We start from the raw sequence: 24,234 nt of genomic DNA on the forward strand, positions 1-24,234 counted from the left end.
GGGCTAATGTTGAAAATCTACAAGGAACTTAAACAAATTGACAGGAAAAAAAACAACCCCATCAAAAAGTGGGTGAAGGATATGAACAGACACTCAAAAGAAGACATTTAAGCGGCCAACAAACATATGAAAAAACGCTCATCATCACTGGTCATTAGAGAAATGCAAATCAAAACCACAATGAGATACCATCTCATGCCAGTTAGAATGGCGATCATTAAAAAGTCGGGAAACAACATATGCTGGAGAGGATGTGGAGAAATAGGAACGCTTTTACACTGTTGGTGGGAGTGTAAATTAGTTCAACCATCATGGAAGACAGTGTGGCGATTCCTCAAGGATCTAGAACCTGAAATACCATTTGACCCAGCAATTTCATTACTGGGTATACACTCAAAAGATTATAAATCATTCTACTCTAAAGACACATGCACATGTATGTTTATTGCAGCACTCTTCACAATAGCAAAGACTTGGAACCAACCCAAATGCCCATCAATGGTAGACTGGATAAAGAAAATGTGGCACATATACACCATGGAATATTATGCAGCAATAAAAAAGGATGAGTTCATGTCCTTTGCAGGGACGTGGATGAAGCTGGAAACCATCATTCTCAGCAAACTAACACAAAAATAGAAAACCAAACACGGCATGTTCTCACTCATAGGTGGGAGCTGAACAATGAGAACACATGGACACAGGGAAGGGAACATCACACACCAAGGCCTGTCTGGGAGTGGGGCGCCAGGGGAGGGATAGCATTTGGAGAAATACCTAATGTAGATGATGGGTTGATGGGTACAGCAAACCACCATGGCACGTTCTGCACATGTACCCCAGAACTTAAGTATTTTTTTAAAAAAGAAGAAAATCAAGTGATTCTGCTTTTGAAAATTTCTGCTAATGTTTTTCATGCAACATCTCTTTGGTGTGTGGCTCAGGGGTAGAACATTGCACCAGGATTTGCTCACGGGTCTCGTTTCTCTTCCTCCTCCCCCAGCAAATGACGACTGCTTGGAAACTTTTATAAAGGAAGCGGTTGCCTTTGTGGCTGATAGATCTAAAGGTGAAGAGCTTCTGGCCAAAATGATTCAGCAGCAAACCACTCCCCTCCCTAGCACCACGCAGGCAGCCCCCTAGCCCCGCCCCTGCCCCGTCCCAGAGTGGTTTGCAGGGTAGGGTTCCACGCTGTGGCCCCAGCACCCGCCCCTGGTTTGAGACAGCCCACTGCCCCGTGCTACCCGAGAAGGCTCAGCACAGGCACCAACCACTGCCCAGCATTGCCCCGTGCTGCCTGAGGATTGGCACGGGCACCAACCACTGCCCCCAACTGCCCCATGCTGCCTGAGAAGGCTCTGCACGGCCACCCCCGACTGCCCCGCACTGTCCCCACCCGGGCAGCCATGCAAGCGGCTGGAACTCTGCTGGCCTTCTGCTGCCTGGTCGTGAGCGCCACCGGGGGCCCTTCCCCAGGTAAGTAGCGTTCTCCCCTGGCCGCTCCCTTGGGGTCTCTCCCTGAGATTGGCCGCTGGTGCCTTGGGTCTTCCCCAGGGCACTTTCCTGGCTTGGAATCCCCAAAGGACCATGCGGTGGTAAGAGGTGCTGGGAGTGGTGAGAGGGGCAAGGGGCTCCATCCGGCTGCAGCCACCTTTGGGGGTAGCAGGCTACAGGAATGAAGGGTGTGGGGGCTGCCCAGAAGGCTAGGGGCAAGGGAAACGTCTTCCATTCTCTGGTCTTCACAGAGGTCTGAGAAAGGTCTGAGCAAGGCAGATCTCCCGCAGCCCTTCTGCGGGACGGAGGCGACAGGGCAGCCACATGCCTGCGGTTAGCCTCTTCTATCTGATGGCTTGTCCTTCCTTCCTGCCGGCTGCTGTCCTGTGACTTGGCTCCAGGGACCCTAACGATCAGACTCTTTCACCCTTCCTGAAATCCACTCCCTGAGGGTCAGCACTCAGGGGGAGGGGGGACACGGAGGAAGCAGCCACTGCCTGTGCACTGGGAAACTGAGGCACAGTCAGGCTAGGTGATTTGCCCAAGTCACACAGCCAGGGACAACCTTCCCTCCCCCAAAGGGAACTGGGCCATGCCCTCCCTGGCACAGGAATCAGACCAGGATACTGATGGGAACTTAAGAGGCCCTCGCCTCATTTAACCAACCAGGAAGCTGGCATCAGAGGGTTGAGGTGACCCGCTCAAGTCACACGACCCCCACTCAGCAGATGGGGACAGAAGGGGGCTAGAGTCTGGCCAAAGGGGCCCAGGTTGGGGGGTGTGCAGCAGGACCACTGACAAGAGGACGGCCCCAGAGCACCCAAGGGGTCCACGGAGGGTTCTCACCTCCTCCTGGTGAATCAGAATACTGAGGACTCAGTGACGCTGGGGGACAGTGTTGAGCTCCCAGGCCTGGCCTAGGGTGGGTGTTGCAACTGAGTGCCCAAGAGGACAGGGCAGGCTGGAGGAGGGAGGCAGCTTCTGCTGTCACTGATGGGAACATGCCACCACCATGGGCTCTGGGTGGTGCTCAGTGAACATGGAGCTCACCCATGGCCGGCAGAAGGCTGGGGACAGCACGCCTGCCCTGCCTCCCAGCTTGGGAGTCTTCTCAGCTCACGCGTGGAGCCCTCCACCCACTTCCCAGCCTCACAGGGGCCTCTCCTCCTGGTCCTGTCATGATGCAGCGCCGCCTGCCCACCGCCGTCTTGTGCCCTGCCCCTTCGTGTCTCCAAGGTCCAAGAGGGAAGCGGGGAAGAGACGCACGTTCACCCAAGAGAAGTGGCTCCTTCTCACACCTCAGAAAAGGCTCTCCTGGAGGGGACATGGAGCCAGCTGTCCTAGCATGTCATGGGATCTAATTAAACCTACTGACTGCTGAGGGGTTTCAGAGCTCTGCTCATCTCATGGAGCAGGCTAGGGACTTGTAGCAGAGTGGTGTGGGAGCTGACGTGCTGGGCAGCTGGCAAAGTCACTTTCCTGGGCTGTGCTCCTGGTCCCTCACTGGTGTGTAATGCTGCACCAAGGCTTTCCCTCCGTTCCCAGTAGATCTGCTGTCGGCCACCAAACCCCAGACGGAAGCTCCAGAGCCCACGTTCACACACATGGAGCGGGCCCTCAGCCTCAGTCCTACCATCCGTGAAATGGGAAGATAACTGCACCCCGCCTCCGATCTTGGGGAGGCTGAAAAGAGGTGGCTCGGGGAAGGCACAGGCATGGAGGCACACGGGGCGTGGGGTGCTCTCTGCTGGCCTCGGCCCCCTGCTCTCTCCAGTGCAGGACCTTCTGCCGCTGTGCTAGTGACAGCCCCCAACACCCTGCCCATGTGCTGTGATCATTTCTGGTGCTTCCAGCAAGGGCCTTCAGTCTTTGGCTGTACAGGGAGGGTGCTGGGAGGCCCCCAGTCTAGCAGCAAGAGAGATGGGAACCTGGGCCCCAGACACAAGCATGCATCCTGCCTCCACCCCACAACTCCTACAGCCCCTCCACTGCCTCCTCTGAGACTAAATTACAGAGCCTTCCTCATGACTGAGCGGGCTGGGGGGCGGAAGAAGCAACAGGGAACCCGAGGGTGGTGCCGTCTGAGCATCTGGCCTCTCTCCACGCCCAGGCACTGAACTGCACAGACCGCAGCACCGAGTCCCTCAGGGCACCTTTCTTCCCTGAGGCTTTCAGAACCTAGGAAATTGCCACACTAGCTTCCGCCACCCTTTTGAAAAGGGCTGTTTCTTTCTCAATCTGACGGGCATCTCTTCTGGGAAGCTCTGCGAGGTGTCATGTCACCCTCTGCCCCCTCCACTCTAGCTGCAACGGTCCATCTGCCTGGACAGGGGCCCTGGGGTCAGGGAGCCATTTCGGCTTCCCTCTGCAAGGTGATGTCACTCCTTACTTCCCAGTAGCAGAGAGACCACCTGCAGCCCGGGGACCTCCTGCCTCCCGGGGAGCATTGAGAGCTGCCGCAGGCTGAGCCACCCTCTGTGCGGCAAGATTTGTTTTTCCCAGTGGGGGCATTCATTTGCCCTGAGACCCCTGCTGTGGCCATGTGCATTTTGATGTATTTGATAATGATTACAGTATTGCACATCATTTATTGACAAGTGCTTTGTGTATGTTGCCTCATATATTCTCACTGTCGTCAACATCCTCATTTTACAGGTGAGGACACGGAGGCTCAGAGAGGTTAGGCAGCTTGCCTGAGATCACACAGTCGGTGAGAGGCAGAGCTGGAATTCAAACTCCGGGTGTGTCCCAGTGGGTTAAGGTCGGGACTGATCCTGGGAGAGCTGTCTGTGTCCTGTCTGTGCCAGGGGCATGTGTGTGCCCTCAAAAGAAAGTCTCCACCATTAGCCATCACGCAGAGACCCGAGAGTACAGTGGGCGGGTGTGGCCCCAAGGACCCGGGCTTTCTGAATTTTGATGGTGTCATGTGAGAGGGCTTGGGGTGACGGGGTGAACACCAGCACCCCTAAGCTGGACCTGTACCCCCCAACACCCCAGTTCTCAGGCACAGCCAGGCAGACCTTATGCTCTGGGTGATGGGGGCCAATGGGGCCCCTCCCAAAGGGTCTCCCCACCCAGCTCAGTACTGGCCCACGGAAAGGGCACCCCCTCAGGTGACACAGGGAGGGACACCAGCAGGGACCATCTGCATCCAGCTCTCGGCACCCAGGTCCCCATCTCAGGGATAGTTTCACAAGCAGGGGCTTCCCAACCTCTCGGCCACACCTAGAACACTCCTGAAAGAGGGAGGCGGTGCGCAAGGCCAGCCCCTGCTGTTCCCACCCATTTTCCTACTAAAGGCAGGTGGGAAGGGTCTGCCTGGTGTCACCACAGCGATCCCTGTCCATGTTCTCTCTCTTCTCAGAATGGCTTAGTACCAGCTCTACCACCAGGCCAATGCCCCGAGGACAGGAACGTACCCTGCCCAGGGCATGCCCAGCAGCTGTCAGAAGCTGCAGCTCCCTGCTGCCTTGGGCAGAAGCCCTGGCAACTCCCCTGGCACGGCAGCTTCACATCTGCACCCCAGTGCACACTGGTCCTTGGGTGCCCCGATAGGTCTGTGCCCCATGCACACAGCCAGTCAACGCTCAGAAACACGGGGCTGCAGCACGAAAGCAGGATGATCGCAGGGTCCCAGGACAAGGAGACGGAGGAAACTCAAATCCATCTCCCCGAGGAGCCTGGGGCCCGGGTTTTTAAGGGTTCTGGAGTGGCGAAGTGTGGAGATCGACTGTTGGAAGGGGCAGCGTGATGTCACAGCACAGGGAGAGGAAGCAGCTGTGTTTTCGTGATGATTCCGTTCCTCTGTGGGGGGGTTTCCAAACTGGTTGCTGGAATTGGGATCTGAAAAACATCTTGGGCGAGAGAGCAGCCTGATTCAAGCTTAATTATGAGTATCTTTCTGTCCAGAACCTGGCATGCAATTCTTGTCAATGTGCGGGGACGGTTTCATTCGCCTTCCCATGACTATGTGTCCTGGGGCCTGCTCAGCACCTGGTATCATCAGGCCCTGCCCACCCCCGCCCCACCTCCAGCTTCTATGTCTGGAAGCTCCCTACCTGTCTCAGGCACGGCCCACCTCCCCTCCCACCCTGCATTAGAAGCAGTGGTGGGCTGAGGTCAGGCTGCCCTGGCAGGCTCCTGGCGGAGGCCTCGCACAAAGCAGGTACCCCCACTCCCCTCCAGCAGGCCTGGTAGGCCCCAGGCATTGTTTCTATACAGACGAATTTTATGTGCCTTTTGTTTCTTCTCACAAGCCTGATGGTCCGTGGGTTCTTTCCGTTCATGTCACCCTGGCCATCACCACCGTCACCCTCTGCACCCAGCAGCAGCCTCCAGCGTGGTCTCCTCAACTCTTCCCAGCACTTAGCTCCCTCCTCCCCTAGGTCAGTTCAGCCACCTTCCAGCTGCTACCCCGTACCCTGCCCCTCTGCTCACCCATTTTACCCTCAGGTTGGCATCCTGTCCTGTGCCCCAGCCTCTGCCTCCCCTCCACTGCGGGCGGGGCCTGTCTCAGAGTCCACCCTGCATCTCCCTTAGCACCTGCCAAACAGTCCTTGAATGAGGAAAAAGCGAGAGTGGTGTTCCGAATTAGTCACACCTGGGTTTAGCCCCCACCCTGCACTCCAAGCTCTTGGTCTCCTCGCCTGCAGAATGGGCATGCAGCAGAAAAAACAGCATCGCGGGGCCCTCCAGACAGAGCAGGAGAGGAGGAGAGCACCCATTCTCCCACGGCCCACCTTCAGCGGCACAGAGCAAACCCGAGTCCCCTCCCTGGGGGCGGTGGGGGGGGTCCTCTCCACAGTTCTTTGACTCCAGCGGAGGTTCTCAAAGAGCTGCATTCGCTCACCACCTGCTGGGCGCTTGTTTTCTTCCCTGAAGATGACTGGCCCCTCTGGGGTGTTAATTCTTAACGATCAACCTTTCCTTGTTAATTTCTCTTAACAAATCATCCTAAAAATAGGTTTGACTTTTAAACATTTTTAAATTAAAAATTGAGCTTTTAATATCTGTTTAGACAACTGTAAGACAGTGAAAGGTTTAACTTGAAGCCTACATTTTAGGAAACATGTAGTTAAATAAAAATATACCAATTTCAGTATTTCTCATAAGCTTTTCATAACTTTAACACAACCTTTTAGGAACTAACGTCATGAGCTTGAAAGGGAAATTTATCTGAAGTTCAGTGTAACTGAGTTTCACTTCATTTTTAAAATTCTGTTAATCTCAAGCAAAATTAAATACATTTTATTTTTTAAAAAGTTAATAATGGTTAGCTTTAAGATACCAAGAATAATTATTTTTTGTTATGCTCCTCTGTATTTTTCAAATTTCCTACCAAAAATAGGTAAGTTTATAATCAGAAAAAGTGATAAAATATAGTATTTACAAAGAAAAAAAATGGACAGCCATATTAATTTAATGTGAGGAAAGAAAGCAAAAAAATAATAATAATAATAAAAACACTAATCTCTGATAGCAAAAATACACTGAACACACACTACCCCTTCCACACACGTGTCTCTTTCTTTCTCTGCTGTTCAGATGACAGTGATGAGCAGAAACCAAGCTAGTTTCCAGAACAGTTTTTTGTTTTAACTAAAAGCCACATTCAACTTCCTGTCATCAACAAGTGCAGGGACCAGAAGGAGCTGGCTTTGGCACTGGGGCCCCTCCTTCCTGATGGTAACACTGCAGGTCCCAAGGACCCCCCACTGCCAGCACCAGTGTCAGAGTCACCTGAGAGCCTGGGGAAATGCAGGTTCCAGGGCCTCCCCTAGATGGCCAAGCCCAGCCCCTGCTGCTCAGGAACAGAGCAGTTTCTATTCCATCTTCAGAGGCCTAGTCTTAAGCAAAGGCTGCAGCAGTTTCAGGGGGGATGTGTGTGACACTAATTACTGTCAAGGACAGTCCCAGGGCAGGCCAGTGCAGGACACAGCTATCCAGCAGCACACGGGACCAGCACTGCGCTGCTTTCTTGGGATGGAAGGCCAGGCTTCCTTGGCTGCTAAAGCACGAGGCAGGCACAGTCATCCAAAGCCCAGCCATAAAGCTCACCTTCTGGCCCGGAACCAACCACGGGACAGCCACCTGCCAAGCGGCCTCCCTTCACAATGGACACTCTTTACCGGGATGGGGCAACATTCCCAAGGCCACAGAACTTCTAGTCCAACACCTTCTTTGCCCACTCCTGGCACTGCACCGCCCAGCCTGGGGGTGCCACGTGGTGACCAGAAACCTCGGCATCCTGGCTGTCTACCCTTGGTGGGGTCTGGTGTGCACCCACAAACATCCAGGACCCAGGAAGGGCCTCTTGCAGACCTCAGGCAGCAGTGGGAATGGCCTCCTCTGGGGCCCTCGCACTGAGTTGACACTGACGTCCTGGCAAGGCCTCCCTGCCATGCCCAGCTATGAAGCCTGTCCCCTCCCGTTCCCCAATCACCCTGCCCCCAGTGCCCTGGCACCCAGCTTTCCATCCAGACCATAGCAGGCTGCAGCCTCAGGCACAGATGCTAGGGGACAGACTGCGGGGGAAGCCCCCGGTGCTGCTTCCCCATCTTGTATCCAAATATAGGCCTCCTTGGTACAGGAAGGGCAGGCCTCCCTGACCCCAACGAAGCTTGTGGACACAGTGCACTGTCACCCACAGGAGTGAAAAAGACTGTCCCTGGAAAGTCAGGAGGCAGTGCAGGGGTATCAGGTGCTGCAGGCTGCCAGGAGGGGTGCCCTCCTAGGAGCTGGGCCTGAGGCTGAGAGCCAGGCAGGCAGAAGGCCTTGAGAAGAGGACGGCGCCATCTCCTTCCAGTGGGAGGCCCTACCTCCATCCACCGCCTAGAGGGCCAGGCTGGGGCTGACTTTCCCTACCGTACTAAGGCTACATCCCGTACTTAGGTTCTTACCTGTGGGACATGTTCTGCTTTTATCACATATGTTGGAAATAACCCTGGGTTCTGAAAGGGGGGCACAGGTTCATTGCACCCCCTGGCACCTGGTCCTCAGCTCTGAAAATGCAGCAACAAATGCACTGCAGGCGTGTCGGTCAGGGGACAGGTGAGGGGGCAGGTGAGGTGGGAGAGGTGAGGGGGCAGGTGAGGGAGCAGGTGAGGGGACAGGTTGGGGGACAGGTGAGGGGGCAGGTGGGGAGCAAGTGAGGGAGGACAGGTGATGGGGGCAGGTTGGGGGGGGCAGGTAAGAGACGACAAGTGAGGGGGCAGGTGGGGCATGTGTGGGGGCAGGTGAGGGAGCAGGTAAGAAAGAACATGTGAGGGAGGACAGGTGGGTGGACAGGTGAGGGGGGCAGGTGAGGAGGGACAGTTGAAGTGGGGCAAGTGACGGGGCAGGTGGGGGGGCAGGTGAAGGGTGGGTGGGCTGGGTAAGCGGGGACAGGTAACAGGGGCAGGTGAGGGTGGGGCTGGTGAGGGGGGAGCAGGTGAGGGGTGGGTGGGGCCGAGAGGCACACGCCAGCGGAGAACTGAGAACCACAGAGGCATGAGGTATGACACCTGGACTGAAGACCCCGCTAACATCAGTGTTCTTATCTGGTTCTTCGTCTCTTTCAGATACTTGTTCCCAGGACATTATCTCAGGTGTGAATCCAGGATTTCCTAAAACAATAAAGACCAACGACCCAGGAGTCCTCCAAGCAGCCAGACACAGTGTTGAGAAGTTCAACAATTGCACGAACGACATGTTCTTGTTCAAGGAGTCCCGCATTACAAGGGCCCTAGTTCAGGTAACGGTCTGGGTTCTGGTCACATGTCACGAACAGCCCTAAGCAGCTGAGTTGCTACAGTACGACACCTAGGCGAGCAGGGCGGATGTAACGTAAAGTCGCTCCTGAGTGCAGAACTCTGGGCAGAAAGCAGATGCATATGGGGTTGGAGTGGACAGCAGCAGCCGAGGCCAGCATCCCCAGGGCAAGGCACAAAGGTTACACAAAGCACACGGCTCCCTGGCAGTTACCAGGCCCCTGGCCCAGAGCCCACTAGGCATGGGGTAAGAAGGCGCCAGGGCCCTAATGGGGCTCCTGGAGGCGGGCGCCAAGGCTGACAGGGGAGAAAGCCACTGTCCGAGGAGCTGTCCCTGCTGGGACCAGGGTCCCCATCTGGTCTCACCCCTCACGTGCCCTGCAGCCCAGAAGTGTCCTTGCCACTTTCCCCCTGGAGTGCTCACTCACATCCCAGAGTCCCAGAGCTCTGCCCAAGCCACTGCCCTTTCCCCGACTCATTTTTACTGTGCCTGCTCAGCACCCTCCCTCCTAGGGGACCCTCTGGGACACAGCCAGGCCTTGCTCGTCTGTGTCCTGAGAACACCCACTTGCTAATGTGGGACACAGGCTGTGGATGACACCCACCACCGCGTGCTGGCGCCTGGAGGGAAGGGACAGAAGCAGCCCTGTCCAAGGCAGTCTTCACAGTGTTCATGGTTATGCTGGGTCACAGGTCGGGGTGATTTTTATAACCTAATTATTTCCGACAATTGCAAACTTGTGAAGGGCAGCATGCTTTCCTATGAGAAGCGCGCTACAGAAGGCAGTATGGCGTGTAGCCAGGGTCGTCACTCCACAGCCTGGCCTGGGTGACGCAGGCCCTCCCTCCTTCTCCGGGAGCCAGCGGGATGCCCTGGGCCTGAGTCCTCGGGGTTCTCTGGGAGGGGGCTTGGAGGTTGTCCCTCTCCAGCTTGGCGATATTGGGGACAACGTAATTTCCCTAGAGCCGAGACTAAAACCTGAGGAATTTTTCTTCAACTCCTCCGAGACCACAAATGAGAAAGAACCAGGCGGCTGCCATATCCAAGTGGAGAAGGGCTGTCCGGAAACTCAAAACTCCCAACCCCAGGAATGGGGAGGGGAAGCCCACAGACCCCAGGCCTGACACAGAGGCCACAAGAAACAGCCATCATGGGGCTGGAGTGAGGGCTGCAGGGCGGGCTCAGCAGGGCATGCAGGAGACCTAGTGTGACGTCCCTCCTGAGTGCAGAGCTCTGGACAGAAAGGAGACACCTGTCTCAGGAAGGGGCACAAACCCCAGCACGGGCAGGGAGTGGAGTGGGAGGGGTCTGCAGGCTCTGCCGTAAGCCGGAAGCATTGCCCCAAGACGCCGGCCCACTTCCCTTCTCCTGGGTGGGCACCTGCACCACTGTCTTGAGGCCCCGCTTGCTAGTGGAGGAGCCTGCCCTCCCTCCCCGGTGCCCACTAACCCAGTCCCTTTGCTCCCTACAGATAGTGAAAGGCCTGAAATACATGCTTGAGGTGGAAATTGGCAGAACTACCTGCAAGAAAAACCAGCACCCGCGTCTGGACGACTGTGACTTCCAAACCAACCAAACATTGAAGCGGGTAAAGCAGCAGGCCCTTCTCTCAGATGCGCCCTCTCTTCCCCAGCCCACTCCCTCCCAGGGCTGTGAAAAACACCCTGTCACCATTTCTCTAACACAGCACTCCAAACCTCACCCCTGAGGAAGCCAGGCCTTCCAGACTCCCGCATGACCAAGGATCCGGGAGAACAGGAGGTAGAGCCTGTGCCAGGAGGTCCTCAGACGACATCCTCCCGTCCTAGAGGCGGAGACACAGCTCGGGAAGAGCGTCCTGGGGTGCGGGTGGAAAGGGTTAGAGTAAGAAAAGCTTTCAAACAATCCAGAAATTATATATATATATCATATACATGTATATGATATATATGATAGATATCATATATAGCATATCTCTGCAGAGAGAGCAAGAGAAAGGAAACATGGCAACATTCAGCAATTATAGAGGTGAAAAGCGTATCTTCTTAAATCATTCAAGTTTTCTGTAGGTTTGAAATTTTTCAAAATGAAAACTAGGGGCAGGAGAAGAGCTCCTCTGTGAGGAGCACCCCTCCACGGGCAGAGGGCTCCCCGCAGGGCAAGTCTGAGCTCTCAGGTGTGCCCTTCTGTTTCAGACTCTGAGCTGCTACTCTGAAGTCTGGGTCGTGCCCTGGCTCCAGCAGTTCGAGGTGCCTGTTCTCCGTTGTCACTGACCCCCGCTTCTTCAGCAAGACCACAGCCGTGACAAACACCAGGATGCGTGCTCCCTGTCCCCTCCCACCCATCTCATGACCGGCCTCACAGACCCTCTCAGGCCTCTGACGAGTGAGCAGATGAAGTGCCGCTGGGTCACTGCAGGGCAGCTGGAATGGGAGCATGGTAGAGCCTCCTAACAGATTAAATAGATCACATTTGCTTCTAAAATTAACTCCTGTTTCTGAGGCTGCACACCTAGATTCCGGGTCTGGGTGCAGGGGACTGAGTCAATGGAGGGAGTTGTGAAAGTAAGGGATGAGCCCCCGTGGCTACAGGCCCCCAGGAGAGCAGGGTACAGCTCTGGGTCTGAATCAGCGGCAGAGCTGTGGGCAGGGACCCCATTGGCCACTGGGCACCTTGGCCTGTTGTGATGAACACAGCTGGGAATCAAGATGAACAGCGAGCAGCATCCATGCTGGCCCTTTTAGGGGAGCGTCGGGAGGTGAGGCAAACCTTACCAGGGATCCCCTTTACCAAGGGTTCTGACAAGTTGAAATTACTTCCTCTGGGGGCCTGACCAGCCTGAGCTGCTAGCTATAACCCTCCAAAGGCCAAAGCCCCAGAAGAGGTGAGCTGTCCACACCAGGAGCAGCAGGGCCACGGCTGTGCCTCCCTGAGGTTCAGGCCTCGCAGGGACTTGCCCTGCTGCCTGAGTGTGGGCAGAGCAGCAGACCACTCCCCAGAGCCCTCCAGAGAGGGCGCCCCACTGAAGATGACTGTGCTGGGGGTGCAGGAGGAGGGAGAGGCCACCAAGGGCTGGAGGGCACCAGGATTGGAAGAAGACTGGAAGAAGTGCCAGACTGGGCCACCTTAAGATCTGGGCACCCCAGAGGACTCTGCTGTGCAGCCAAGGTTTGAGTCAGTGCCCTGCCATGATCCATAGGTTGCGGGGGCACTGCACAGCCAGCCGCTGTCACCCTTGCTCCCAGATTCACCCGCGCGTTCTCCAGTCACATCCCCAGGAGGCTGGCTCGGCTGTGCTAGCTGTGACTCTGGCAGTCACTAACCTAACCCTTCGGAGCCTCAGTTCCCATTGGTACAATGAGGCCATGTCTTCTGGAATCATTAAGAGTCAACATACGTGAACAACTTTCAGAACTACAGACCACTCTGCAAGTGTAAGCTGATGATAAAAATCTCAAACTGAGATCTCTGTCCTATGAAATGTAATAGCTGAATCTTGATGGAGTTTCTGTGAGGGATAACAGAGGCACACGATGAGTCACCCGATTAAGAGCATGTTAGTAATTCACGTTAGAATGAATCCCTTTTATGTTTACAGCAAAAGCATATCACATATTAAAACCTAATAAGAAGACTCTATTTCACACCTCACCATGTCAAATTACCAGATAAAACACAGGAAATGACACTTGGAGACAGAAAATCAACAGCTAAGTCAAAATCAAGACTCCTTTGCTAAAAACTGTGACTAACAGTTTGCCAGCTTCTTTATATTTGTGAAAATTATGCACTGAAAGCAAAGCTCTCTGTTCTCAATTTGAAAAGGGAAGTCTACCTATAAGCCCAGTACATTTACATTGTTTGTATAGCAGAATGATTAGGTATTATCTTACTTTCTTTGTATACTTGACATACAAGGTACATCATTTGTTACTAAAAGTATTTCTAATGACCACTAATTTTCTTTCCTATAGAGTCACATAAAAAATTTTGAGTTGTTCATCTGACACAATGTGGGTCACACCAACTAGATAGAATCTCATCTTTGCCTCTGTCCTACTGGTGCTGCCCCCAGGAGCCAGCCTCGAGAAGGGGGGACACACAATTAACCACCAGAATCCCAACTCTCTTCCCCAACATGAGGCCTGGCCAGTGCTGGGAGAATTAACCATCAGACTCCCAACTCTCTTCCCCCAACATGAGGCCTGACCAGCGCTGGGAGGAATTAACCATCAGACTCCCAGCTCTCTTCCCCCAACATGAGGCCTGGCCAGTGCTGGGAGGAATTAACCATCAGACTCCCAACTCTCTTCCCCCAACATGAGGCCTGGCCAGTGCTGGGAGGAATTAACCATCAGACTCCCGACTCTCTTCCCCCAACATGAGGCCTGACCAGCGCTGGGAGGATTAACCATCAGACTCCCAACTCTCTTCCCCCAACATGAGGCCTGACCAGCGCTGGGAGGAATTAACCATCAGACTCCCGACTCTCTTCCCCCAACACGGGGCCTGACCAGTACTGGGAGGAATTAACCACCAGACTCCCGGCTCTCTTCCCCAACAGGGCCTGGCCACCACTCAGGGGAGAGGAGGGCACAGGAGTCTAAGGCCAGTCAGTGCACACAGATGGTCCCGATGTTACCACAGCTATCAGTTCTCTGAATTTCTGTATCATTACATATTTATCTGATTTTTTTCTAACTTTTATTAGTATCCATTTAAAATACTGTCTCTGTGAAGTTACTCCAAACATTTTTGGAGGCACAATCTCTATTACTCTCACAAATACCCAGGAAAGAAAGGAGCAGATGTCAGCCCCATTTCGTAGGCTGGGAAACAGGAGAGAAGTGTAATATCAACTTACACCACAAGGAGTCAACGTCAAGAGCAGATGGCCTAAGGCTGCCTGCTCCCTGCCCGAAGACGGCTGCCTGAGAGGTCCCGCCGCTTCCCTCCTGAGCTAGTCGGATGGACTACTTGGCCTTAAAACATCGTCCTCACCAAGACAATCCTTACATCAACACCTGATGAAATTAAACTTCAGTACTGTTAATTAAAGTAGTGAAGAAACTCCCAGGCCACACCATCAAAAAAGGTTAATCAGCAGAAGTCAATTTATCATTATTTATTATCAAAATCATGACCAGTGTGTAGACATACTTGTGAAAATATACAGCAACTTGGGGCTTATAACACACGAGCAAAGATGACATTAACACGTGCACTGTTCACATCTTGGGGTCTAGAGGTCAACAACAAAGGTCACAGACAGGACGTTACTAAACGGACCCCTGCAGTAGGTCCCAAATTGCAGAAGCATCCAATTCCAGCATGGTCAGTGCGGAGATATTCACAGAAAGAAACCCAGCAAAGTCCTCTCTGAGCCACTAGAGTCAACATGCTTTTCCTACACACTATGGAGAGCCCACGTCCCACACAACCCTTGAGAACACAGTTCCAAGTCTTGGCTTACACAGCTCTCACTGCTGGCCTCGACACCCTTGGGCCATCCTCCCTCTGCTCTTCCATTCCCACCCCAATAAAGGTATGACCACACGTTATATAATAGTAAAGAAGGACTCTGAGGCCACAGGACAGGGCCACAGCAGCAAACTTCCTGGGCAGTGTGTTACTGCTCCACCCACCTGAGCCCTGTTCCAAGTGCAAGGAGCTTCCCAAGTCCTAGAGAATGATTGTACTTAGAAAGCTTTGTTTGTTTTTTTTTTAAGAGAAAATTGCTTCACATGAATTTATCTTCCCAGTGGCAGATATGTTATGCTTCCCTCTAAACAGAAAGATGAGCCCAGATGGGGCCCGGGCATCCTCAAGGGATGAAGCAGCCATGCCCACCATCCCTCAGGGACTGACAAGTGCATGTGGACACTTGAACCATGACTGTGTCCACAGCTCCTCCTGGACCAGGCCTGGTGCCTTAGTGTGAAGACTCCTGGCTTACATGGCAGGGGCAGCTATCCGGGAGGGCTAAACAGCCTGGAGGCTGAGTCTGCAGAGGAAGGGGGACCTGAAAGAGCCCAGGTACAGGTGCCTGTCGTGCTCGTGCACCTCACTGACGTAGGCGGCCACCAGCCCGTCGGGATCATGCAGGCTTCTCCGGAAGGCACCGCTGTCGCTGAGTTCTAGGACGAGGCTGTACCGCGGCACAAACTTCATCACCGTCTCCTGACTAAAGAGCTAGAGGGAAGCACAGTGCAGGGAGAGTTCACTATCTGGCCAAGAATGCTGTGCACAGATCAACCGCGCCGCCCCCACCATCCAGGAAGGGTCTGACTCCTTTCCAAGACAGGGCAGCCCCACAGGGCAGTGCCCCACAGGACAGCTAACCCAGCTCCCACTCCCAGCCCCAGGGGCCCCAAAGCAGACCCCACCCCACCCCTGTCCCTGTGAAGATCAGGCCAAAGAGGCTCCCCAGCACAAGGACAGCAACATGAGCACATCTCTGGACTGCCTGGCTGAACTCAGAGAGACACATCACCTCCAAGGCGGTCACAGCACTGGAGCCAAGGCTCAGAATGACCTCCACCCACCAGACAACAACCAGCACAGCTTCCCTGGAATACACAAGTCTTCTGTTTAGGTTTAAAACATTTCAAATAGGCGAGGTGCAAACGATGGAGATTTGAGAGCAGCTCATGTTCAAAAAAAGGCGAGCAGGTCCACAGACCACACAACATGGCTTCCAAAAGAGACAGCAAAATCCCACTGCTTTCATCAAAGCGGGGTGTGTAGATCCTGAGGGATGCCTCCAGGGACGGAGGCAAAAGAGCTTAGACCTAGACTGTTGTCACATGGGACTGCTGAAGAGTTTTAAGCAGAGAACAGATGGCGAGAGGCATGATTTCTGGCAGAGCAGGACACCTGGTCGGAAATTATGACAAAGCACTCCTCTGCCTAAGATCAAGGAATGGAAATTAACAGACAGATTTCTAGCATTTAATACAAGTGGAAATATCCAAACAGTGTCCAATGAATAATGTCTCCCAGTCACTGGAAATGTTCAAGCAGACAGACAAGTTGACTAGACTCTACGTTCAACAGCGATAGATCAACTGCATTACAGCTCAAAAAACTCCCAAGGCTTCCCACTACCCACGAAATGCCACCTCCTGCTGTTCGGCCATGGATCCTTCCCGCTCTCCTCTCCTCTCTTCTTCCTAAGAGATCTCATCTTCTCTTACTATTACAACTAGTCACTTTCCCAGAAATCTCTCAAATTGCCATCTCCATTTCCAACACCAGTGCTGTCTCTCACCGTCTGGGACCCATGTCTGCCTGGACTTTCTAATAGCACTTCAAGTTCGACAGCCTCCCCAGCTCCGGAGACAGGGCCAGGACCCCAGCCCTCCCTTGATCCCGGTCTCTCTGTGCCCTACAAGCCCAGCCACCAGTCTTGCCATCTGTTGTGTGTGTCCCTGGCCTGGGCCTTGCCCTGCCACCTCTCCCCAGTCACTGGGACAGCTTCCACACAGGCTCCCACAGCCAGCTGAGACCTGCTGCAAGCTGTTCTCCTTTCAGTAGCTGCAGCTCTCTTTAAAAACATTCTTTGTACTACATCACTCCCCGCCTGAACAACTCCATCAGGAGCATGGGGCTGAGCAGGGTACACGTGTGCAGGGGATGGCAGACCACGGTGACCCAGACCAGCCCACTCCGCTTGGGTAAGGAGGTGTCCCTTCAGGGCGGTGGCCTGGCACAGGCTGTCAGGGCCCACATGGGGTGAGGAGGTATCCCCACAGTGAGGCCCAGATCAGGCTGTGACAGCCCATGCAAGTGAAGAGGTGTACACCCAGGGACAGCCCGGTGCAGACATCACAGCCCTTGAGGGGAAAGGCAGCCTCTAGCACACGGTCAGGGAGGAAGGGGACAGCCTAGCATGGGGTGCTACAGCCCTGGATGGGGCCATGTGACAGGGCACAGAAGCCACAGATTGGTCACATACAGAGAAAATGGTTGAACAGGTAAACCTAGGGAGGACAATGGGATCCAGGTTTCTCACTGTTAGAGAGGTACAAATAGGGGGAGAAATAAGGGGAGAAAACTTGGATCAGTCTGTGGTGTTGTCATGGTTTTCAATTTACAGATGACAGATGCAGGCATAAGCATGAGCGGTGTGTGTGTGATGTCTACGCATGCGGGCATGTGTGAGTACGTATCATGTGCTTGTACGGCCAGCGCAGTCCCTTGGGGACCTGGGAGCGGCGACACCCAAGGCAGCGAGTACACTTAGCACCCAGATCTCCTCCACAGGCAACCAGGGCTCCTGGGAGAAATGGCCAATTGCAGAGCTGGAGCAGGGACAATACGAGAGGAACCTGGAACAACTTACATGCTGGAAAGTGAGGAGCTAGCCCAAGACAACAGGACATGTCCAAAGGCCCAGAAGCCACACTGAAGGGGCTCCTCCTGGCCACAGATGGGTAATTTGAACATCAATATCAATGATGACTGTAACAAAATCACCATTAAGAACATGGGAAACCATAAGATGGCACTGATGATTACTTACAGAAACCTTCTCTCCGTGAGCGACTCAGTAATTAAACACGAAAGAACCACGTCAAGGTGGAGACACCTGGCATTCCTCGCCTGAATCAGGTGGCCGAAGTTGCCCCACCCCAACAGAGCAAACTGATACTGTGCCCTCATGACAGCCTCGTCAAGATGAGCACAGCTTCATGGCTGTACCACTACTGCCAGCGATACGAGACCAGAATCTCAACATGAAAAACCCTACTGGAGGGACATTCTGGGACACAGCTGACCTGTACGCTTCCGAAGGATCAAGGCCAAAACTTCAAACAAAAACGGGCTGAATATCCCCAGACTGAAGGAGATGAAACAGAGCTGACAGCTAACCACCACTACTGATCCTGGGTTGGATCCTTTGTTATAAAGGACAACAGCAGGACAACTGGCGAAATCTGACTGGGGCCTGCAGACCAGTCACAGGGGAGCTGTGGGCATCTCCTGGTTTCGACCGGTGGTAATGAGGAGAACGTGCCAAACACACGCTCAGGCATCTGCAATGAGTGACAGGACATCAGGCCGGCAGCTAACTCGAAAACAGTGCTGGGAAAAAAAATCCCTTGTACCCTCCGTTTCCACAGCTTTGATACTGTCTCAAAATTTAAAAAAAAAAAAAAAAAAAAAAAAAAATCAGGCTGGGCATGGTGGCTCCCGGTTGTAATCCCAGCACTTTGGGAGGCCGAGGTGGGTGGATTACTCGAGGTCAGGCATTCGAGACCAGCCTGGCCAACATGGTGAAAACTCATCTATACTAAAAATATAAAAATTAGCCGAGCGTGGTGGTGCACGCCTGTAGTCCCAGCTACTCAGGAGGCTGAGGCAGAAGAATCACTTGAGCCCAGGAGGCAGAGACTGCAGTGAGCCGAGATTGTGCCACTACACACCAGCCTGAGTGACAGAGCGAGACTCTGTCTCAAAAACAAAAAACAAAAAAATCTTCAATGACTTGGATTACATTTTGAATAAAACTGAACCTTCTTTCCAAGTCCATGGGGCTGTGGTTCTCCCTCTCACCCCTCCTCACCCAGCTGCAGGAAGATTCCGTGTTCCCTCATGCTTGCAGCCCCCTCCCTAACCATGCCCTCAATCAACGGTACGTCCTCACGCCTACATGTGCCAGGCACTGTTGCAGGTGTGGAGGATGACAAATGAACTGCGCAGAAAAACACCTGCTCTGATGGTATGCACATTCTATTCAGGGGAAGAGACACAAACAACCACCACTAACACTACCCTAAGCTAAGAGCGCTATGTGCAGATTCTCACTAAATGTTCCCAGCACCTGATGAGGTGCTATTATTCTTTCCACTTTACAGAGTACCTGAGGCAGAGAGTCCAAGTCTCTGGCCCAGGGTCCCACAGCTGGTCTGGCAGCCTCCAAAACCCCTGTGCTAGCCCACCTGCTATTCTGCCTCCCCCTAGGTGCCAGCAGGAACAGATGGTATCTCTGGAGCCAATAAGGCAAAGAGAAGGACAGATTTCTCAACAGATTAGGACTTCCCACACAGTAACCCACAGAACTCACATCACTGAAGACCGTGAGCCAGTCTGAGAATGTGCACGCAGCCCCTAGGAGGGGTCCAGGCACACAGCCCGGCAGGAGGACTCAGCAACTGCTGCCTGTCAGCCCCAGGACCGTAAGCTAGTATTTCCATATCAGTTCAAATATTCAGTATCAACTTCAAATACCTATTCAGCCTGTGACATGGAGCTTGCTGGAAAAGCAGATCTCTATATTACACAAGCGCCCATGTCAGCAAGTGACCCCTCCACAGTGTAAACGTGCTGAGTTATGATGTGGGGTGCTTCATGGAAGCCACTGGGAAAACGGCAAGCTTTAAAGGCTGGGTTGAAGGGGCTGTTGTGTTGAAGGGGCTGTTGTGTTGAAGGGGCTGTTGTGTTGAAGGGGCTATGGCTGGCCATTGGTGGGGGTGGGTGACTTTTTTTTTTTAAAGGGAAAGATTTGGGTGTGGTAGGAGGTCAAAGGGCAGAACTCCATAGAGAAGGGTGCCTGGCAGTGAGGCTGCAAGAAGGCAGCAGACAGCAGGCGCAACGGCAGCTGTGGTGACTGGGTTACAGGGGTGGCCACACCTGCAGGGAGGGGAGGAAGGGGCACCTTCCGACTCTTTCCCTGAGGAGGCAGAGAGGAGGGCGGAGAGCAGAGAAGGCCTGGCACAGCCATGGCAGATGGAGGAGCGAGACTGACAGGCAGGCGGATGCCCAGAGCCATGATGGTGAGGGTGGCAATCAAAACACCCAGAAACAGGGAAACCAGAAGAACCAAAGGGTCCAAATGTTTAAATCTGCATTTCAGGATGAAGAATAAAATGTGTTTCTAAGTGTCATTCAGAGCCAAATACTATAAGCAGAATTAGATTTTTAAGCTATAAGGGTCAAAAAAATATGATTCAATTCACTTCCATTTTCTTTTTTGGAGTAACAGTTTTTATAGTTACCTTAAAAATCATCCTTTTGATCCAGGGTCTCTCAGATAAGAAATCCAGCATGGAAAACCCAGGGTTAGGGCGGATGGTTGACATGCCGACCCAGTACCCCCCAAAGCTGCTGGGCCGGATGTTGTCTGGAAATCCAGGCATGTTCTCCACAAACAGATCAGCCCCGCCCTTCATCAGGCCAGAAACATAGACTCTGAAAAATTCACCCAAGCAGACAGTGAGCCATAGCCCCTCAATTTAAGATAAAAATTTTAGCCAAGCACCAAGTCTTGGTCCAAATATATATATGGAAAGTGCTCTAACTATGTCCATCATGAACAAAGGCACAGCTGCTGAGAAGAAACCTTTGTGCACAGGGCCCAGCATGAATAGAGGGGAAGCAAGTCGGGGGATGACCAAGGCCCTGCCAGCAGGGGAATGGGGCCCGGGCTGCACCAGCTGGCCTGAAGACACTCCCAGACTACGACTCGCAATGGGAGAAAGAAAAGTGCACCCTTGAATTTTCTTTAACATGCCATGCAGAAGGTGCACTGCTGCCTCTGATTTCTGTCGATCCCATTTCCATGCCCACTTTACCCCGCCATGATGTGCTCTGGCCAGCAACTGACGGCTCAGCTAATCCCACACACACCTTCGTATCCTGGCCATGGTCGTTTCTGCCACCAGGACAAAGTCTTCTGCAGGAGACAGCTGGACTCCATTCGGGAACCGCAGCTGGTCCAATAAAACTTTTACTTCCCTGGTCACAGTATCGTACTCCAGCAGGCTGTGGAACACCAAAAGCAGAGGGTTATGCGGGAGAATCCCTGGCTCCCACTCTGGGCCTTCAGGGCATGGGCCTGCAGAAGGTGACTCCACCTCAACCTGGAACAACAGGCCCTGGGTCCCCTGCTCAAACCTGATTCAAGGCTGGCCCCTGGGGGCCCTTCCCCATCCAGAGCAGATCCAGTGTCCTCTCCAGAGAATCCCAAGTTCTCTTGCTGACCTGGGAGCCGGACAGGAGTCCCCCGCAGAGAGGCAACTCAAAGCCCCGGCCTGCCTCCAGGGTTTCTCCTGACTGCCTGGACTTGCACCCTCAGACGGACTGGCCTGTTTTATTTCCTCAGAGAAAACGAAAGCACCTTGTTCCATTCTGTGACATCCATCACCTGCCTCCAGAAGCCACTAAGGTCCTGTACTAGAAGCTGAAATATGATGCTGAAAATACTCCCTTGGTCCCTAGAAGTAACAGGCCCTGCTGAAGCGGCTGGCCTGGCTGGTGAACTCAACAAATGGGAGACCTGGAGCAAGGCCTCACCGCCCGTCATCTGTGCCCTCCATCACCAGAAGCAGGTAGTCTCGTCTTTGCCATTTGCTGCTAGAATCAGTGAAATAAATCTTCCTCCCATCCTGAGTGACCGTAAGATCATTCACAAAGGACATTTTCTTCCCCTCAATGGGTGTCTCGGAGGACAGCAGCAGTTTCACTTCACCTGAAGTTTAAAAAGAAAGAAAAAGATTGACTTGAACTAGGAACTTTCTTTTCAATAATTTCAAAATATTAACCAGCCTGATTTAAAAAGAAAAACGGAAACTTCTCCATGTCATATGTCAGAAGATTCATTCCTTCTTATAGTAAAAACAGTATTAGGTGTTAAATGATTTTTTTTTTAGACTAACTTCATTAAAGGCAGAATCTTTTCTATAAAGATGAGGAATTCTTTCTTCTAGGTCAACTGACCTAGAAGGTCAACTGACTTGATAACATATATTGCAAGTGTTAGGCAGGCTGTAGTTCTATTTGAGAAAAATATGACATAGTCTACTCATCTGCTTTTAGAAAAAAAAAGCAGTAGTATAAGTTTTGAAAAATAATAGAAAGAACATGGACTGAGTGCTAAGCACTCTTGAGGTGTGACCGCCTTTAAACCTTCACAACAATCACACGGGCAGGGTTACTATGACCCCAATTTGATGAGGAAGCTGCGCACAGAGCAGTCAAGGGACCTGCAGTCACAGCTGGTGGCCAGCAGAGTGGAACGGCCCCAAGCAGCTGGCCTGCAGGGCCTACATTCGGGCCCCCGTGCACTGCACGAGACAATGGACTCCTCCCCAGCAGGAACCTCCACTGAGACACACAGCACATACTACAGTCTGGTCAAGGGGACTCATGAGCAGTCAGGGGAAAGAAGAGGAGGAACTACAGGAGAAAACAGAAAAGCAGAGACAAAGGGGAGGGCCACAGAGAAGAAAAAGAGAGAAAACAAATAGACAAGACGCAGAGAGACACACAGAAAAATAAAGACAGAAAGAGGTCTAACTTCCTCAAAATAAGTCCTTTTGAGACCCTGTGGCTAAAATATAAATGCTTGGAGGAAATTAGGGTAGGGACCAAATGCAATCATGGGTAGGGAGTTTTCTGGTGTTTAAAACTAGCTGACTTTTGCAGGCAATGCTTTCAGTACTGTTCAGTGAATAAGAAATATCAGAGTCTTTAGCAGACTGTTGTTAACAAATCCTATTAAGTCTATACATACATATACTGTTTAAAAGATCTAAAATCATCATAGAAGGAAACAATACATTATCACATACGTTTCCAGGGATTTACTTCAAATAGTCCCTTGTATGCATCAGCCACAAAGAGAGTCCCATTGGGCCCTGCACGGATACCCAGGGGTCTCCCACACACAGGCTCATCATCTCGGGTTTCTAGAAAAACAAACAGACGGGGATTGGTAGCTGGTCCCAGATTCTACCTGTGCTGTCCTCAGCATCCAAGTATCTCATCCATCCTTTCCCATACAACATGCTGTACAAGACTATGGCATTAGAGCTAGAACTGCCCTGCAGGTGCTCACTGCACTGCAAGTGCTTACTGTAAGGTGTTCATTGTGGGGTGCTCACTGAGACGCTTATTGCAGGGTGCTTACTGCAGGTGCTTATTGCAGGGTGTTCACTGTGGGGTGTTCAGTGCAAGTGCTTATTGCAGGGTGCTTACTGCAGGTGCTTATTGCAAGATGTTCATGTGGAGTGCTCACTGAAGGTGCTTATTGCAGGGTACTTACTGCAGGTGCTTATTGCAGGGTGTTCACGTGGAGTACTCACTGCAGGTGCTTATTGCAGGGTGTTCACTGTGGGGTACTTACTGCAGGTGCTTATTGCAGGGTGTTCACTGTGGGGTGCTCACTGCAGGTGGTTACTGCAGGGTGTTCACTGTGGGGTGCTCACTGCAGGTACTTATCGCAAGATGTTCACTGTGGGGTGCTCACTGAAGGTGGTTACTGCAGGGTGTTCACTGTGGGGTGCTCTCTGCAGGTGCTTATCGCAAGGTGTTCACTGTGGGGTGCTCCCTGACGGTGCTTACTGCAGGGTATTCATGTGGGGTGCTCATTGCAGGTACTTATTGCAGGGTGTTCACTGTGGGGTGTTCAGTGCAAGTGCTTATTGCAGCTTGCTTACTGCAGGTGCTTATTGCAAGATGTTCATGTGGAGTGCTCACTGAAGGTGCTTATTGCAGGGTACTTACTGCAGGTGCTTATTGCAGGGTGTTCACTGCAGGGTGCTCACTACAGGTGCTTACTGCAGGGTATTCACTGTGAGGTGCTCACTGCAGGTGCCTATTGCAGGGTGTTCACTGTGGGGTCCTTACTGCAGGTGCTTATTGCAGGGTGTTCACTGTGGGGTGCTCACTGCAGGTGGTTACTGCAGGGTGTTCACTGTGGGGTGCTCACTGCAGGTACTTATCGCAAGGTGTTCACTGTGGGGTGCTCACTGAAGGTGGTTATTGCAGGGTGTTCACTGTGGGGTGCTCTCTGCAGGTGCTTATTGCAAGGTGTTCACTGTGGGGTGCTCCCTGACGGTGCTTACTGCAGGGTATTCATGTGGGGTGCTCACTGCAGGTACTTATTGCAGGGTGTTCACTGTGGGGTGCTCACTGCAGGTGCTTATTGCAGGGTATTCACTGGGGTGCTCACTGTAGGTGGTTATTGCAGGGTGTTCACTGTGGGGTACTCCCTGCAGGTGCTTATTG

General features: G+C 52.8%; 2 protein-coding genes across 9 annotated transcripts in view; one reads left to right on the top strand and one right to left on the bottom strand.

Annotated features, from left to right (window-relative positions):
- Positions 1-1,163: 1,163 nt before the first annotated feature.
- CST7 (cystatin F) lies at positions 1,164-11,710 on the top strand. Its single transcript, XM_050745512.1, has 4 exons — positions 1,164-1,476; positions 9,054-9,226; positions 10,715-10,831; positions 11,418-11,710. Exons 1-4 carry the CDS (start codon positions 1,341-1,343, stop codon positions 11,493-11,495), a joined length of 504 nt encoding a protein of 167 aa, XP_050601469.1. The 5' UTR covers positions 1,164-1,340; the 3' UTR covers positions 11,496-11,710.
- A 2,603-nt stretch (positions 11,711-14,313) lies between these two features.
- The window catches only part of APMAP (adipocyte plasma membrane associated protein), a 28,023-nt gene continuing 18,102 nt past the window's right edge, over positions 14,314-24,234 (bottom strand). For all 8 annotated transcript variants that reach the window (XM_050745482.1, XM_050745483.1, XM_050745476.1 and 5 more), the window contains 5 exons: positions 22,797-22,913; positions 21,520-21,694; positions 20,854-20,988; positions 20,223-20,415; positions 14,314-15,414 (listed from right to left, as the gene is read on the bottom strand). In XM_050745482.1, the coding sequence (XP_050601439.1) occupies positions 15,205-15,414; positions 20,223-20,415; positions 20,854-20,988; positions 21,520-21,694; positions 22,797-22,913 (830 nt within the window). In that variant the 3' untranslated portion in view covers positions 14,314-15,204. The remainder of the gene's footprint in view (positions 15,415-20,222; positions 20,416-20,853; positions 20,989-21,519; positions 21,695-22,796; positions 22,914-24,234) is intronic.

Source organism: Macaca thibetana, chromosome 10, assembly GCF_024542745.1.
Source record: "Macaca thibetana thibetana isolate TM-01 chromosome 10, ASM2454274v1, whole genome shotgun sequence".
NCBI classification, from domain to species: domain Eukaryota; kingdom Metazoa; phylum Chordata; class Mammalia; order Primates; family Cercopithecidae; genus Macaca; species Macaca thibetana.

Bases quoted from the DNA above. Each gene is read 5' to 3' on its own strand.
- CST7 (XM_050745512.1), top strand. From the start codon at position 1,341: ATGCTGCCTGAGAAGGCTCTGCACGGCCACCCCCGACTGCCCCGCACT. The intron at 1,477-9,053 runs GTAAGTAGCGTT...CGTCTCTTTCAG, and splicing joins CACCGGGGGCCCTTCCCCAG to ATACTTGTTCCCAGGACATT. The intron at 9,227-10,714 runs GTAACGGTCTGG...TGCTCCCTACAG, and splicing joins TTACAAGGGCCCTAGTTCAG to ATAGTGAAAGGCCTGAAATA.